At 34.6% G+C, this 17,820-nt stretch overlaps 1 protein-coding gene across 2 annotated transcripts in view; it reads right to left on the bottom strand.

Annotated features, from left to right (window-relative positions):
- Window positions 1-17,820, bottom strand: part of DNA2 (DNA replication helicase/nuclease 2) — a 41,594-nt gene that overhangs the window by 2,718 nt on the left and 21,056 nt on the right. Inside the window, exons 9-21 of one of the 2 annotated variants that reach the window (XM_064488112.1) lie at window positions 16,620-16,814; window positions 15,184-15,414; window positions 12,041-12,157; window positions 11,849-11,958; window positions 11,452-11,561; window positions 10,570-10,794; window positions 7,965-8,158; window positions 7,671-7,760; window positions 7,381-7,585; window positions 5,776-5,865; window positions 4,829-5,011; window positions 3,313-3,459; window positions 2,635-2,683 (exon numbers count right to left, since the gene is read on the bottom strand). In XM_064488112.1, the coding sequence (XP_064344182.1) occupies window positions 2,635-2,683; window positions 3,313-3,459; window positions 4,829-5,011; window positions 5,776-5,865; window positions 7,381-7,585; window positions 7,671-7,760; window positions 7,965-8,158; window positions 10,570-10,794; window positions 11,452-11,561; window positions 11,849-11,958; window positions 12,041-12,157; window positions 15,184-15,414; window positions 16,620-16,814 (1,946 nt within the window). Of the gene's footprint in view, window positions 1-1,605; window positions 2,684-3,312; window positions 3,460-4,828; window positions 5,012-5,775; window positions 5,866-7,380; window positions 7,586-7,670; window positions 7,761-7,964; window positions 8,159-10,569; window positions 10,795-11,451; window positions 11,562-11,848; window positions 11,959-12,040; window positions 12,158-15,183; window positions 15,415-16,619; window positions 16,815-17,820 lie in introns of those variants that run through there. The other variant, XM_010985813.3, reaches the window with a different exon arrangement.

Below are 17,820 nucleotides of genomic sequence, written 5' to 3'. Positions count from 1 at the left end.
GTACAACAAATGGGAAAAAAGACATGTATCGGGAACAGCAAAAATAGTGTAGTAGAACAAATACACAAAGAAATATTAGAGAATGAGCTCTATTACGAACCATGGGTTCCAACCTATTACTGGGACATGAAAGCAATTTTAATAGGTTGCAACTAGATTTGTTTTTAATGGAATAACGGAAAATATTAGAGTATATCACATATGAAAAGGATAAATATTTTGTTAAAGTATTGTTTCAGGTGCACGTGCATACACATGTCCATGCCGAGTCATGATGCAAAATGTATTTCTTATTGTGGATTGTGGTAATCTGTGTTTTTCAAACACCAATTTAGATCATCATACACCAAACTACTAGTAGTTATAACTAAAGGGTAAGATTACAAAGAAATTTAATTTTCTAAAATCTGCAGTGTTTGACATTCTCACTAAAATCATGTAATGCTCTATAATTAGAAGGAAAAAAAATTTAAAGAAAGAAAATTATGCCAAGACTTTTAAGCTCAGATAATGTGAGGTAGATGGTGTCCTTAACAGAAATAGGGATCACAGAGGAAGACCTTAGATGAAGATGGAAATTTACACTTTGTGCTGAGTCTGAAGTGCTCATAGAAGACTCTGAAGGCATGAGCTAGAACACAGATAGAATTAGAACTTAGAAGACACATAGGGTGGGGTATATAGATTTGGTAAACAGCTACGTACATGATGGTTGAAGCCAGCGACTGTCCAAGGAGAGAGAATAGGACCAGACCAAACAGAGCTTTGAGAAAGACCTGTCTTTAGAGAGTTAGAGATGAGGAGGAAAAGAAAGGAGTCAGAGGAAGCAGCAAGAGAGGTCAGGAGGCAGGAACTCTGAACTGATTCAGGAATGGGGCTACACTGTCATCACACCCTGGCTTTACACTATAAGGAAGACCTTGTCTAGGTTAATGGTGCTTTTCATCTGGACCTGCACAAAGTGAGTGTCCCATAATATAAGTGACTGGTAGCCACTGCTGTCTTTGTCCTTGGCATGAGTTTCATACTTAAACTGCACTATTAGCAATTTGAGGACCCAGTCTGAGTTTAACTTCCAGCTCACTCTAAGCTTCCAACTCACAGCACCTTAGACATAAAAGATAAATCTTAGTTCTTTCAATTAAGTAGCTAGAATCTCATAATCAAGACAGATTCCCAAATGACAGGAAACATGGAACTCAGGTTCTTCTTCGATAGGGATTTACTTTGCAGGCCATACAAACCTGTAAAGCAAAAGAATTTTCATATTCACCTCACTCCCAGGAACTGAAATTATCTTAGGTTACTTCCTGTTACATAACTTCATGATATCTAACCAATATTTAAGCCCTATATTAGCAAACTTTCCAGTTTTTCCTGTCTAATCTAGTCATCTCCATTCTGTGTGTCCTTCATAAATTTCTTTATTATGTCAGCACTCCTCGGTTTCAGCTTTAGAGCATTATCAGTATTTCACTCATCACTACTGGAAACAATGGTGGACAACCCCAAACTTAGTATTAATAACTGACACAGTAAGATCTAACAGTAAGAAAATTATTTAATAAAAACTTCAAGTAATAATTTTTTTAAAAAAGTGTGAGGTAGAAGCAACAGTTTTTAACATAACACTCATTTAAAAAAAAAAAAACTTATAAAGAAATGATTTCTTCCCCCAAAGATGGATACACTAAGGTTAAAATTGGTCACCATATAAATAACCAAGCACTCTGAGGTAATTCTGTTTTACAAAATATCTTTATACAAAAAGGGAAAATTGAGTAATGTCCCAAAACAAAGGGGCTTATGAACATGAATAGATGAAAATAGGGATATATGCCTTTTTAAACTTGTTACCAATTCAGAAAACAAAATTTATTCTCAAAAGAGAAAAAATTTTTTTATAGCAAAAGCTACTCTAGAATACTGAAGACTGAAAATAACAGGGAGAGTAAGGGGAATCAGAAATTAATTAGAAATAATAAGTTTATAGGTAATAATTTCAAAGCCTAGCTTTAAAGTGAAAATGTATTTGATATCAGAAAGCAAAAGGCAGGTGAAAAACTCAGGAAATGGCCTTTGGATCAGGGACCTCAAAATACAGAAAATAATCATCATCACAAGATTGTGCTTAAATGATAAAAAAAAAAAATCAATTTTCTTTACCCAATCTTTCAAATAAACAAAATATAATAAAAACGTACAAAATCAAATTAGTCTTAAAAACTTAGACTTAAAAGTTTAAACCTCAGGACAAAAAGTTAATCCATCTTTAAAAGCTGGCAGAAATTTATCAAACTCTATGTCATACAAGAACACATTTATAATACCTGTAAATTTAGACTTTTCAGTTTGGGGTATATCTGTACTAAAAAAATAAATACTGTGTTACATTTTGTACGGTAGTAGAACTTTATGTTTAACAAGATTATACCGAAAAATAAATAAATAAAACAAAAAAAATTGGAACTCTGACAGAATACATTTACATCGTTTCATACGATAAAAGTTATCTTCACAGTCTAGCCAGGCACTGATTTTATAGCATATCCAAATTACAAATAATAGGCCATAGAGGAGACCATGCTGGTATGAAAAAAGCAAGGAAAACAGTGCTTTATCTTTGAAAATCACCCAATATGTAACAAAGACTTTCATGTTCTCCTGATGGAAGATCAAAGATGTAGAATAAATTAAGGAAAATATATTTAACACAATGTGGAATTACATAAAAACATATATGACATTATTATTTAATATTCTGTAATTTGGTTTACAGGAGTGCTAAAAAATTATGAAGATTTTTGTGGCATTCTATGGATAATAATGTACTTAAGCAATATAGTTTACATATTTTAGCCTAAAACCTTCATATAATTTCTTTAAAAGATAATCTGTTTTAAAATAATCTACAATATGACAAGAAGTAATTCTCCATTTTTAAATATAATGCTTTGTCCTAGATTTTAAACAAAAGGTTATAAATTAAGGTGAGAGGAACCAGAAGGGATAACCAGTTTTCCGAGATGTGCTCTAGGAAACATACACCCTGTTTCCCCTTTCTCATTTCACAAATAGTCCCTTTTTTCTCTTTCCTCACTTCACAAACTGTCCTTCTCCATCACCTTCATTATTTCACTTTTTGCTTAAAATTACTTCCTGTGAATTGTTTTCTCTTTCCTTTGTAGAATCAGACCTTTGAAATATGCCTGTGGAAAACACAGGACACTGAACTTAAATTTATACAAATACATAAATGAAGTATTCAAAATAGCACAATCAAATGGGACTATATACAAACAAAAAGGATATTAATTCTTCTGAGTTTAGATGATGAAGAAGCTTCCTCAAAGGAGGATACCAGTTTAGTGAGGGCACACATCCCAGGAGAATCAGCTTATGTTTGGCTCTAGTTAGAGCAACATTAAGACGTCGCCAATCTTTCAGTAGTTCACCAAGCTGAAAGAAATATAATTATTTGAGTTTTCTTATATATTTGAATTTCTTTCTGGAAAAGAATACAGTTTGTCTTGAACTATTTTCCTACTTCAAAAACATGTATTGCAATAAAGATTTATCAACATATTTAAAATTCTAGCCAGTTGGAAAAACTTGCGTACAGTTGCCAACTTCAAGTATTTTATCTTGGGTGTGATTTCCTAGTCATAATTTAAAATTATTAAATACATATAATAAAAATATATCAAAAAATTTAAAATATATACAATAAAATAACATTCCAAAATATTAAATACATATAATAAAGAATTGCTGTCTCCACTCATTGTAGCATTGTTTTAACAGTAATAAAAACTCATTAATAGAAGACTCAGAGGAGTGGTTAAACCATGACCTATATATGCAATGGAAAACTGCATCTGTTAGGACAGAATGAAATCTCTTTCTATCTAATGACATGGAAGGATCGCCAAGCTATTCTATTAAGCTGAAAAAGCCAAGTACAGAATAGTGTATATATTACCTTTTGTGTGGAAAGGAGGGCAATATGACTACTGATTCATATATGCATGTATATTCTTAAAGAAACTCTAGAAGGTTACAAAAAAAAAACCAAAAACCCAAAACACCCCACAAACCCAACATGATTATCTGTGAGGGAAGAACTGAGTAGAAGAGGAATGGGGTAGAAGGGAGACTTTCCACTATATAGGGATATTTTTAAAACTTTATGAAGGATCACATACTCAAGAAAAATGAGTCAAGAAGAGGTAAAAACGCAAAAACAAAACAAAACAAAACAAAATCCGGCATCATCTATAAATTTGAAAGTATATCTAGGGTAGCCATTATGTTTAAAATGCTCTAAGCACAATAACCAAGAATGGAAGCAACCCAAATGTCCACTGATGGATGAAAGGATAAACAAGATGTGGTATATACATGCAATGGAGTAATACTCAGCCTTTAAAAAGAAGGAAATTCTGATGTGCTACAACACGGATGAACCTTGAGGACATTATGATAAATACAATAAGCCACTTACAAAGGGACAAATACTCTATGATTCCACTTATATAAGGTACCTAGAGTGTCAAAATCAGAGAGACAGAAAGCAGAATAGTGGGAGCCAAGGGCTGGAGAGAGGGAATTAGGGACTCGTTATTCATGAGTGTAGAGTTTCAATTTTGCAAAATGAAAAAGTTCTGGAGATCTGTTGCACACGCTGAATATACTTAACGCTATTGGATTGTTCACTTAAAAATAGTTAAGATGGTAAATTTTATGTGTTTTTTTACAATTTAAAAAAGAGAGAAAAAATGTCCCAAACAAATCAGATAGTAGAAAGCAGAAAATACAATTAACTCACAGTTCCATCTTTATTACTTCTAACAAAAGATACTAGAATGATACTTTTGTCTCTTCCTTGGTATTTGTCTACTGTATTAACTTCAATCATCCCAATAGAAGAATGAGCCAATAAATCATTGATGGCCTTTAACTGCTGCCTGTATGGTGCAATGATACCAATATCAGAGGGATTACATCCAGCCTAAACAGAAGAAACAATTTAAAAATGAAAAAATCCTGATTTTTGTTATTTAAGTGTTACTAAATTTATTAAATTAAATGTTTACATAATGTGCCCCATTAATGTTTATAATAAACATTCCTATCACAAGGGGTAAATGCAATTGGTGCATTTACTAAAAGTCTGTACCCATTTACTTCCTGAGATGAAATACTTTCCTCAAACACTGCTCCCTTGATTTTTAGTTCATGGAGGTATAATGGTTTATATGGCACTAAAACAGTGCTGCCCCACCAGAAGGTACAAAGAGACACATTTCCCTTTCTGCTATCCCTTACACTGAAGTTTCCAGTCCCCAATCATACCTACTCTAGCACTATACTGACACAATCAGAATTATCTGATGTGGGGAGGGCTTAGCTCAGTGGTAGAGTGCATGCCTAGCATGCACAAGGTCCTTGGTTCAATCCTCAGTACTTCCATTTGAAAAAAAAAATAAATAAGTAAATAAATAAACCTAGTTACCTCTCCCCGCAAAAGAACAACAACAAAATGAATCATCTGATGTTACAAAAAGTTATCCTAAAGGGAAACTCAAAATGCCATTACTGTATAAAAAAAATTAAATGTCTTAGATAAATGTTCTCAAAATAAAAATAATCAGGCTTCAGTCCTCTTATCTTAGTAAACAAAAGTTAATACTAGATCTGAGTTCTTTGCACTATAATGTTTTATTGCTCTGCACTTTAATATTAATTAGCCCTCAAAATTAAACTCTAGGTTACCTTAATAAAAACCGAGGTCAGGAAAACAATGAGTTTGGCTTCTGTTATATTACTCACACCTCCCTTTTCAACTTGTTCTGGTGCTGGAACCTAAATAGAAAAATATGCATTCTTCTTGTAAAACAATCTTAAATTCAAGAGTACTGTCATATATATAGTTAGCCATAGACACAGTACTACCAGCTGTGGAGACAGATGAAAAATATCTTCATCTTAAAGTTGAAGGGAAAAGAATTAACAAAAATGAATGATATTAGTCATTTTCAGAAAGCCACCCAGAGGCAACCCATCTTAAAAATGCCATATACAGCTCAGACTAAAATCTCTGTGAAAACCCACCACACACTGGTCTTCACATACTTTACTGTGTTATCTTCCATTTTATAGGCATCAAAGGCCAGAAAGATATGTCACTTGCCCAGACGTCACAATAAATCATGACACTAGGATTCACACTTCGATTGGGCTCTAGTATCTATGCCCTTTCTATTTTCTTGTTGCCTTTTATACAAGTAATGGAGCAATAAAGTTCCCCAGGTTCTATCATACCTAGTAAAACTCCCCGAGGATTGTTTTGCTCCTGTATCATCCTTAAGTAACCTTGATTAATTTTTAATACAACTTATTTGGAATTCTGATGCTAAGAAAGAGAAAACATTAGTAGCAAAAATAAAGAATTTGAACGATCATGGTGAGATTAATAATTGTTAAATTATGGCTAATAAGTTAGAGTTGTGGTTTAGAAAAGCAGTTATTTGCGGGAACAGTTTATATGAATAAATTTCCCAGTGCCTGCCTGCCCATATGTGTTAATTCTTCAACCTGAAACACTAAGGGCAATGTCCAAGAGAAGGAAGATTCCATCATGGTACACACATGGTGAGGCCCTATTTTTAACAACCAGCTGCCCCATCTTAATACAAAAGATATAATTATTTTGGAATAATAGAATAACATATAATGGTCACCATATTTTTATTTGAACTTCTGTAAAGACTTCCAAATCAATAATGAGAAGCACTATGTAAGACAAACTGTAGGAATACAGGGTCAAAACTTTGTTCTTTGTTCCTAGAAATAAGAATCAAGTCATTTAAAGTCAAGGTGCAGATTTTTTATTTAACGACAAATTTGTAAAGAGGTCTTTATGTGCATATGTAGGGGAAGGAGATAGATGGGAAATTTCTGTATTTTAGCTCAGCTTCCTGCTGTGGACCTAAAAAACTGCTCAAGAAAATGAAGTCTATTTTTTTTTTTTAAAGTCTTTAAAAGGACATCAATTTATCATTATCTTATGTCCATTTGTAAACTCAGACCTTTGATAATATCACTACTGATTTCTTTTCTAGGAAATGTAATTATACACTTGAATTCACTTTCTAGCTTTCCTACTTTAAAAGTCAATTTTGACATCTATCAATCACCCAAATAAACCTCCTCACAAAGATATTAAGTCTATAAAAAGAAAAGATTCCTTTGTGGTAAAGTACAAGTATACCAGTTTTAACTGACAAGCTCTAATGAAGCTTGTGCTACTGAAAACTGAGGAATTCAAGTAACAGAGCAAAAGGAGAAAAACTAAAGAAAATGTTTGTTTGTTTTTACCTTGTCTGTATTAAGAAAACAAACAGGATTGTTTGGTTCAAATACTCCAATCAGCCAAGGATTTTCAGAATAATCAGCATAAAATTCCAGTTCCAGCTTTACATCTTTAAAGTTAGGTAGGTTTATCATTGCATTGGCCACTTTGTCTGATCCACACTCCAGCTTTCCTTCATATGTCAGTTTATTACTTAAGGACATAATTTTACTAAGGGAATTATAAAAATGATTTTAGTTTTGGTAGATGAAAACAAATAAGAAAATCACTCATAACTGACACTATTTACAAATACCTGTTCATCCTGTACTGCACAGTTAACTGTACAACAGCATTCTTATTCTGCTCCAGTCTCTTGAATAAGCTTTCACTCATGCCAAGAGCTCTGTCAACAAATCAAATCCAGGGTTATCAGTGTACTGAAACTGTCCCTTAAGAAGAATCCAGTTTAACAGGGGAGGGTATAGCTCAATGATAGCGTTCCTACCTAGAACATGCAAGGTCCTGGATTCAAACCTCAGTACCTCTATTTAAATAAACAAACCTAAAAAGAATCCAGTTTAAAATTAAAACCCCATTGTCTGCTTACCTTGCTTCACGGTTTAGCACCAGGGGAGGAAGCTGCTGATGATCCCCCACCAATACAAATCTCCGTGAAAAAAAAAGTGGCCCTAGGCAGATTGGTTGGCTAATTTGAGAGGCTTCATCCACTATACAAAAGTCAAACATTTTACGAGAAAATATTGGATGGTTTATTCCCATACATGTTGTTGCAACTATAAGCTAAAAATAAAGAAGATAGATCATTTAATATGTCCAAGAACACAACATTGTAAAATGATTATAAATCTATAAAAATGTTAAAAAAAAAAGTCCAAGGAACAGAGCTTGTTTTTCACATTCTTGAAATCAAAAGACCAAAACTGAGTTTTTTAATTCCCAACAACAGGAATCCCTCAATATTATTTAATTCTGACACATTTATAGCATGCAAAAAATTTAATTTTTTACTAAAAATTTAGAAAAAGATCAAGTTAATTTTCCAGACACTAACAATGCTCAAATTTGGATATTTCCAAATGGAAATCTGAAACAGTCAAGAGAAAGTAAGTTAATGAATTTTTTTTTAATGTCAACCAAGACTTCACCTATGGGAAGATGAAGTACTTTCTCTTACTCCTCCCACACAGCACAACTAAAAACTCTGGACATTACACATAAAGCAAATATAAAGACTCTGAAAGGTGGAGAAAAGGTAGGGCAGCTAGGGACCCTGGGACGCAAGGAACAGCACAATAGTTTGTTCCTTGGGTTTTCTTGTTGCCTCAAAAATTCCAGATTTGGAGCTAAAAAAGCTACGAACCCAGAAATGCCAATGGGTGCACACCAAAAAAGACTCCAACAAAAGCCAAAGGAACAGGAATGGGAAGGCCTAGTAGACAGAAAACTTACATGCAGTGACCACTCAACCCTAGCCAAACACCACAGAAAAAAACTATGGCCTCACCCCTACCAATGCCACCAAAGGTCTGGGGGGAGCCTAGACTTTCACTCTCATCCAGCAGTAACGAGGAGCCCCCCCGCCTTGTGCGTTAAAGAGGGCAGAGTAAACCTGGACTTCAGCTCCCAACTGGCCGTACTGAGGTGGCACACCCCCTTGCTCTACAGAGTACTGTCAGAGTAGCCAGAGAAGATGGAAGTTTTAAGTAACACAATACAAAAATGTTCAGGTTTCATCAAAAATCACTTGTTACACACAGGACCAGAAAAATCTCAAACTGAATGGAAATAAGGCAATCAATAGATGACAGTGATGTTAGAATTTTATGACAAGAAATTTTAAAGCAGCCATAATAAAAATGTTTCAATGAGCAATTATGAACACACTTGAATCAAATGAAAAAAAAAAGTCTCAAAAAATAAGTCTTGGCAAAGAAAATGAAGATAAAAAAAGAACCACATGGAAATTTTAAAACTGAAACTACAATAACTGAAATTTTAAAATCATGAAATACATAAAAGTATAAAGTTGCCTGGGAAAAGAAAAGAAACTTTGAGCATCTAGAGCTAGACAGAGTTCTTAGACTTGATACCAAAAGCAGAAGGCAAAAACATAAAACATTTATATACAGGACTTAATCAAAATTAAAACCTCCCATGCTGCAAAAGACCCTGTAAAGAGGATGAAAAAACAAGCTACAGGGTAGGAGAAAATATCCACAAAATATATTCAATAAATGACTAATATCTCAAATAGATAAAGAGCACTCAAAACTCATCAGTTAAAAAACAAACCAAAACCAAAAAAAAAAAACCCAAATGGGAAACAAACATGAAGAGACATTTCACTGAAGGAGATATATGGATGGGAAACAAGGACATTAACATCATTAACCAGGGGGCAAATGCAAATTAAAGTCACAATGAGATATTACTATACAACTATCAGAATGACCAAAATGAAAACAGTAATACCACCAAATGCTGACAAGGCTCACTCATACTCTGCTGGTGGGAACATAAAATATTACAGCTGCTTTGGAAAAACAGTTTGGTAGATTTTGTAAAAACTAAACATGCAACTACCAAATGACCCAGAAATTGCATGCCTGAGCATCTGTCCCAGAGAAATGAAAACTTATGTTCACACAAAACCCTCTACATGAATGTCTATAGCAGCTTTATTTGTAATAGCCCAAAACTGGAAACAATGCAGATGTTTCCCAATGGGTGAATGGTTAAACAAACTGGTGTACCTATACTGTGGAATAATACCAATAAAAAGGAGCAAACTATTGATACATGAAACAATCTGAATCTCCAGCGCATTAGGCTAAGTGAAAAACACCAATCCCAAAAGGTTACACACTGTATGATTCCATTTATATAACATTCTTGACCTGTGGGGTCTGCATTAACTCCAAGTAGTTAGTGGCAGAAGAGTGAGTAGGGAGAAAGAGTTTTCCTTTATTAGGATATTTTAAACCAGAAGATGGGAGTCCTGAATAATAAACCAGAAACCTGATTTCAGTCTAGAAGCAAAGAGCAAACTATAAACTAATAAACTGGCTCTGTGGTTTATATAAATTAATCACATGCAAATTGGTCAATGAGATTAAATTTCTGAGAGTGCCATTTTCCTCCTCATTCTGACTGCAGAAATTACTGTATTATTATATAATAACTGTACTTACTTGACTATTGTAGAGTTCTTCTAGAACAGCTAAAGATTTAATGGACTTTGATCTGCAAACTTCCTCCTCTGTAAATTTCTGGATATCTGGATGTACCTTTTGAGTCTGACCCAAGCGCAAAAATCCTATTTTAAACTTTGCTAACTTCAAAAGAATATTGTCAACAGCTGAGTGTGTATAGCTGGTCAACAAAACACTAAAGCCACAGGCATAGAGTATTCTTACCTAATAATGAACAAGAGGAAAGAAAACAGCATTACTTTTAACTTCAGATCATTTTTAACGTTTATATTTTTCAAAAAGAATTAGAAAACTTACTAGGAAGCATATCTAAGAGTTGAGCCAAGTAACTTTTTAAAAAATTATAAAGCCAAAATGTCTTACGAAAATAACATGGCATTATTATCATGTTATTACTGATATGTTAATAATATATTACATAATAATAAAATTGAATACATATAAACTTTGACTAGTGCCTGGCACACAGTATCAATCAGTAAATATTTGCTGCCATCATTAAGATTATTCTTTAAAAAAAAAAGATTATTCTAGGACTGCTCAGAAATTTACTGATGAGAAAAAAAAATTCAAGGAAAATCTATTTCAAATGCCTCTGTACACTTCTTTTTTAAAGGAAAGAAAACATACAATGGTACTTATATCATCAATAGAAAGAGATTTCAATCTTAAATGCAAGAAATCTACAAGAGGATTACAATTATTGGTGATTTAGCTTTCTATTTCTCATGTCATTCTTAATTTGAAAGAAAGGCATTTTGATTTAAAATTCAGCCCTTTTGATATCAAATATCATAACCTTTGAATTAAGGAGAAGCTGATTTAAACATTCAGTTTCTAAGCAAAGAATAAAAACCTTACAAGAGTACATATGGTAGTTGTCTTTCCTGTTCCAGGCATACCCACGATGAGAGTGTAGTCTTTTGAAAGAAGTACTTTTTTCATGGCTTGCCTCTGAGGTTTATTCAATCCTACATTAAAATTTAAAAATAACAGGGAAAAGAGCATTGAATTTCAATGAGCAAATTAACTATTTTACAAGAAAAGCTGCCTCTATTCATGTCTATTCTTCAACACATCTTTTCAAAGTAAGGAAATATGCTGATGCTAAAGAACACATGTAAAAACTTCCAGAGACTGTCTAAAAACTACAATTGCAAGTCTAATAAATTATTAAATCACTACTCCATAATGTAGATTAAATTATAAATAGAACCAAGAAAAACTAATGGACACAGACATGCTGAGTATAACATACCTTTTAGAATGCTGGCAACTGTGTCCTTTGCATCATGTGGAAGAACAGAACTGAGGTAGGATATAAACTGCGGTTCCCGAAAGTCAATGATTAAATCTCGAAGTTTTTGGCTGAAAAGGGCAAAAAAAATGTTTTTAGTAATATTCCTTAGGAAAGTGGGGTAAAATTCAGATTCATTTATTGTTTACAAACCTGGCATAAGTATTTTCCATCAATTTAGAAAGATTTCCTAACGGGGTATCTATATCACAGTTTTTTTCCTCCTGGTCCAATCTGAACAAAGTTGATTCTGGGAGTACTGACAAGTTCCTAAAACAGCAAAACAGATGTACATGAATGTTTTTAACATAGTCAGTGGGTCTGTATGAGAAATACGCTGCTGCTTGCTAGAAGAGAAAATGGGCCAGAATAGCTATTAAAATGGCTACCAGAAAAAAATATGACAATGAATATATGTAAGTTCATGTATAACTGAAAAATTGTGCTCTACACTGGTATTTGACACAACATTGTAAAATGACTATAACGCAATAAAAAAAAAGTTTAAAAAAATAAAAAATAAAAAAATAAAATGACTACCAGCCCTAATTCATACTTGCCAACCAAAGAGAGCATGAGGCCCTGGACTCGTAGGAAGAGGGAAAAGGGGAAGGCACGAGGCACCAAAGTCAAAGCAGTTAATAATCAGGAACCTACAATATGTGCTGACACGTCTACTGGCCCTGCAAGCCAACCTGGGCTCACCACCCCAGGAGGATCCTGAGCACCGGCCTCCACCCTCCTCCAGCCGGGAACACGGGTCTCTTTCCTGACGTTTTCTCTCACTCTTGTTGGCCCCTAAGACGGCGGTGTTCTCTAGGATCTCTTCCTTGGTCCTCTCTTCTGCTCTTTCTTATCATTTTCCCTCTATTCCCACACCCTCAGGTGGCTCTAAATCCTCAATCCACATCTTCAGGCCTGACCTCACATTCTTCTCCCACCTGGTTTCTCACCCAAGCAGAACGTTTGGATATCCAGCAAGCAGCAAGATCTTTCCACTCAATTAAAGCCCAGGCTGTGAAAGTTCAATTTTTCAAAACTGAACATCTTTGCATCTTTGCTGAACCTGATCCTCCTTCCACGGTCCTGATCTCAGGTAATGGCACCTGCATCTACATCTGTCTTGATTCTTCCCTCTCCCTCACCCTCTTCCCACCCTGCACTCCGATCACTACCAAATGCCAGACAATTTTACTTTCTAAATGTTTCTCAAAGTCATTCCACTCACTCTGTCAGAATTACTCTGTCCTCAAGGAACCCGAGCCTGGGCCACTACAACAGTTGCCCAGTTTCTTTGCTTTCAACTTTGCCTCCATTAATTAACTTCATTTCTCCAACAGTGCATCCACAGAAAATTGCAAACCTGATTATCATTCTGCTTAAAACTCTTCAATACATCTGAATAAGTGAAGTCAAAACTTCTTAACATGGTATCTAAGCCCTTCTATGATGTCACCTCTCCAAACACTCCCTTCTTCATCTCTTACATTCCAGAAATAATCACCTGCACTTTCCCGAACATTCCACTTCACACAACATCACAGCATCAGGGCTTTCCGCACCACATTCCCTCTGTCTGGTATAGTCTTCCCACGTTGCTTCACCAGGCTAACTTATCAACCCACAGGGTGAAGATTCACAATGACTCTCCAAAAACCCTTCCCTGAGCCTCCTTAAACTGGGTTAAATGCCTCTCCTCTGTTCCTATCAATTCAAACACTTGTCATACCAGACTGAAAATACGTGTATATATTTGTTACCCACAAGACTATAAATTCCTAATACATGTTAGGCACTAAATAAATACCTCAAAGGACTGACTGCAGAGACTCCTAAGAGACAACAGAAATGTCGTGGCTTATATTCCAATATCATCAAACCCAACTAGTATTACTGACCGGTAGAGAGCAAGCCTGGACATTTCCACTGCACTCACTCACTGCATCCCAATTACTGATCTCCATCCACTAAGTAATGTGACGCGTGCCTGCAGTTAAAGGCAAGGAAGGCTGGGAGCACAGGAAGAGGGGGATAAGGATACTGGTAAACATGGATATTAGTTTCTACCACAAATTTTCATACTACTCTACTATTTACTTAGTATTTTTATTTAACTCACTTTGTTTTAACTTATACTTTATATTACAACTATAAATGGAAAACAGTATTTTCTTAAAAAAAAAAGAACGAAATGGTGAGTGCCTGAGTGGTAAGGAGAAATAAAGCTTTACAGCTAACACAGGGTGCCTGTCCTACCTGCCGTACACATGGTTGTGCAAATTAGATAAGATTATGTCCACTTTAGCACTTTGGAATGGAATGTACTAAACAAAAGTTTAGCAGTTTGATAGTTGCTCAAGTTAAACACAAAATTAGCACATGACCCAGCAGTTCCACTACCAGGTATCTACAAAGGGCAATAAAAATACGTTCACATAAAAAGTTTTAGTGAATATTTATAGCAACACTAGCCATACAACCAAAAAGTGGAAACAACTCAAATGTACATCAGCTGGTGAATGGATGAACAAAATGTGGTCTATCCATAAAATGGAATATTCCTGAGCCGTAAAAAGAAATGAGGTACTGATAAATGCTGGAACATGGATGAACCTCGTAGTCTTATGCTAAGTAAAATACACCAGACCAAAAAAGGGCAAAGATTGTTTGGTCCTATTTATATGAAATATCCAGAACAGATAAATTCATAGAGACAGAAAGCAGAGTGGTTTTGCTAGGTGTTGAAGGGAGGGGAGAGTGGGGAGTGACTGCTTAAAGGGTACAATGTTTCCTTTCAGGGTGATGAAAATATCTTGGAACTAGATAGAAGTGATAGTTGCACAATACTGTGAATGTACGAAATGCCACTGAACTATATGTTTTAAAATAGTTAATGGTCAATCTTAAGTTATGTGAATTTTTTTTAAAAAAAGGAATGAAGTACTGGTACATGGCGATGAACCTCAGTATGCTAAGTGAAAAAAAGCCAGTCACAAAAGACCACATATTGTACTGAACATTTATATGAAATGTTCAGAACAGGTAAACCTACATAGACAGTAAGGAAACTGGTGGTCACCTAGGCCTGGGAGAGTGACTGCTACAGGGTACAGGGCTTCTTCTGGAGGGTGATGAAAATGTTCTAAAATTGATTTTGGTACAGTTTGCATAGATAGCTTTGTGAATATACTAAAAACCATTAAACTGTACAATTTAAATGGATGAACTGTACAGTATATGTTTATATATCAATAAAGCTGTTACCCTCTCTCAGCAAAAAGGGAAATTTTCATTACCTGTCTAATAAACAGGTTACTGTTGTCATGTTAATCTCCTTCACATATCCCCTCGACAAAGCAAAGAGTGCTCTCTTCTCTCCACTTAAAATAATTCTGTCACCTGCCATTAGATTTGTGATAGGCATGGCACCACTTTTACGTTGGAAATTATGTAAATATTGTCCATCACAAACTGTCTTTACGTGTTCTGTTCTAATCAGGTTTCCAATGCAGCTGCCACTCTCCTCCCTATGAAAGAGGAAGAAAAAGAGAAAAAGCTTCTATTTACATCACATATATAAATACTGTATTTGCATTTTCCCACAATTTACTTGTTCATCTGACCTCTGGAAGCTCTAATGCTGATACTGAGTCTGTCATTTTTACATCTTCCACAATCTATACAAAAGTGTTAGAAATGCGAAGGAAACATTCTATTAGTTTAAAAACAATCTCTCATCAACAGACCTCTACCCAAGTGCTAAGGGGTGCCTCCCTTGCTGCACCCACAGGCTGGGCTCTCTGACCAACATGCATATCGGCACTTTGATCCTTGAACGACACCCCCACCTCAGAAGACAAATGATAAATACCCTGACCCTGAAGTGAAGAAAAGTGGAAACATATTTCTTCAGTGTTTACTAGAGAATTTATAATTATTGTTATTAAAACAATGCCAAGCAAATTGATAATTCCACTGCCTCTAAGAAGTAAGTATTAAGCATTTACAATCTCTCAGGCACTACTATTAAGTACTGTACAACTTCAGAAGCTTGCAAGCATGTATACTCGACATATTTAGTGTACTTATGTAGTCTATCGAAAATGACTTAAACTTTTTCCACAAGAGCGTTGCCGTGTGTTAAAGTCGAGTATTAAAGAAATAACAAACTGATTATTTCTAAAGTCACATTATTATCAATATTCATTCCAGAAAGAAAAAATGGATCAAAAGCAACTAAATATTACATAAAAATACTATGCAAAGATACACAAAATTATAACTTTACAAATAACTTGTAAAAAAATGGATCTCACAAAATACAATATTGAGCAACTTTAGAAAATCTGAACTTCTATCAAAACCTACTAAAAATATAATCTTTTTAAATACCACTATTTAAAATACTAAGTAAAACTTCATTAATTTGTACTCTGCCAATATGCTAAAGTTCACTGTATGATATACTTGTATATATTCTTTTCAATAATGAAAAAGGATTTACCGATAATTTTTAAAATAAGATTTACTAAGGCATATTTAATCTACTGATAATAACTACCAATGGTGCTCTATTTAAAAACAATTAATTGACAGCCATCTGGAGTTGGCAGGAATATATGAAACTGCATGTCTTTAACATGCTACATAACCTGTAGTCATGAATTCCAAATGTCATCCCACTGGCTAATCCAAATTACTGAAGTTTTACTGTATTAAATGGACCACTTACATTTCTGAAGCAGGTGTTAACCATATATTTTGGTGATTCTTTTTATTATCCTTTGATTGTGACTCCAGGGTTAACATTAGACACCAAAGGCTGAAATATTCTAAGTGTGCAGGCTTTAGATGCTGGATTTCTTCTTTTATTTTGGGCAGCATGCCACTCAGGACTGAACTGTCATCCATCTGTTGTTCAACTGCTCTAAAGATAAAGTCCCAAGTCAGAGATGAGTATAAAACATTTCACTGGCTGGCTATGAAATGCTATTTCTAAAATAAGTGCACAAATATGATCATCATAACTTACAACCAGAGCCTCTGATTTTCTTTAAAAGTCATTTCAACATTTCATAAGTCAAATGGCTTTTTACAAAACAAAATGCACAAGAAACTCAATACTGCATTATTTTGCCTTCAACAACTACCTCCCTAACAAGTGCTTAAGTTTGGTATATTCTAGTCTTCATTCCTATATGTAGCAAGTTTTGGCTTTTTGTACGACTGTGTTTCTCAAACCACAATATCTGTATATCCAGCTCTGTGCCATTAAGAAAAGTCAACACAAAAGCATGGAGAACCATGTGGAGTTACCATTTTTGCTTAATAGTAATTTTAAAAATTTTATGTAGAAACAAATATGTTATAGGATAGCATACATACATCAAGAGTAAAACATAAGATTTCCATAAAATGTGCTTGTACTATAAGCCCAGACTTCCCATGGTTCAGTCTGTGCTAATAAGAGATCTTTTGATACATTACAGCTGACCCTGGAACAACATGGGTTTAAAATGGGGAGAGGGGCCCACTTATATGTGGATTTTTTCCAATAGTAAATTCTACAGTACTATATGATCTGAGGTTGGCTGAATCAGTGGATGTGGAGGAACCTTGCCTATGGAGGGCCAATAATAAGTATACTCAGATTTTCGATTGTGGGGAGGGATGGCACTTCAGTTTCAGTATTGTTCAAAAGTCCTTTATGTGAATTCTCAGGCTGAATTAGAACTTTGGTTCTGATTTGATCTTGTTTCCAAGTCTGAATTTTTATCTAACTGCCTTTTTGTGTCCTTCAGAACTTTCACTGGCCAGGGAGAGGGCATAGCTCAAGTGGTAGCGTACATGCTTAGCATGCATGAGGTCCTTGATTCAATTCCCAGTACCTTTATTAAAAAGATAATAATAATAAAATAAGCAAACCTAATTAC

Source organism: Camelus dromedarius, chromosome 8 (genome assembly GCF_036321535.1).
Source record: "Camelus dromedarius isolate mCamDro1 chromosome 8, mCamDro1.pat, whole genome shotgun sequence".
Lineage (NCBI taxonomy): Eukaryota > Metazoa > Chordata > Mammalia > Artiodactyla > Camelidae > Camelus > Camelus dromedarius.
The sequence above is the reverse complement of the archived record's forward strand: the minus strand, read 5'-3'. Positions and strand labels throughout refer to the sequence as shown.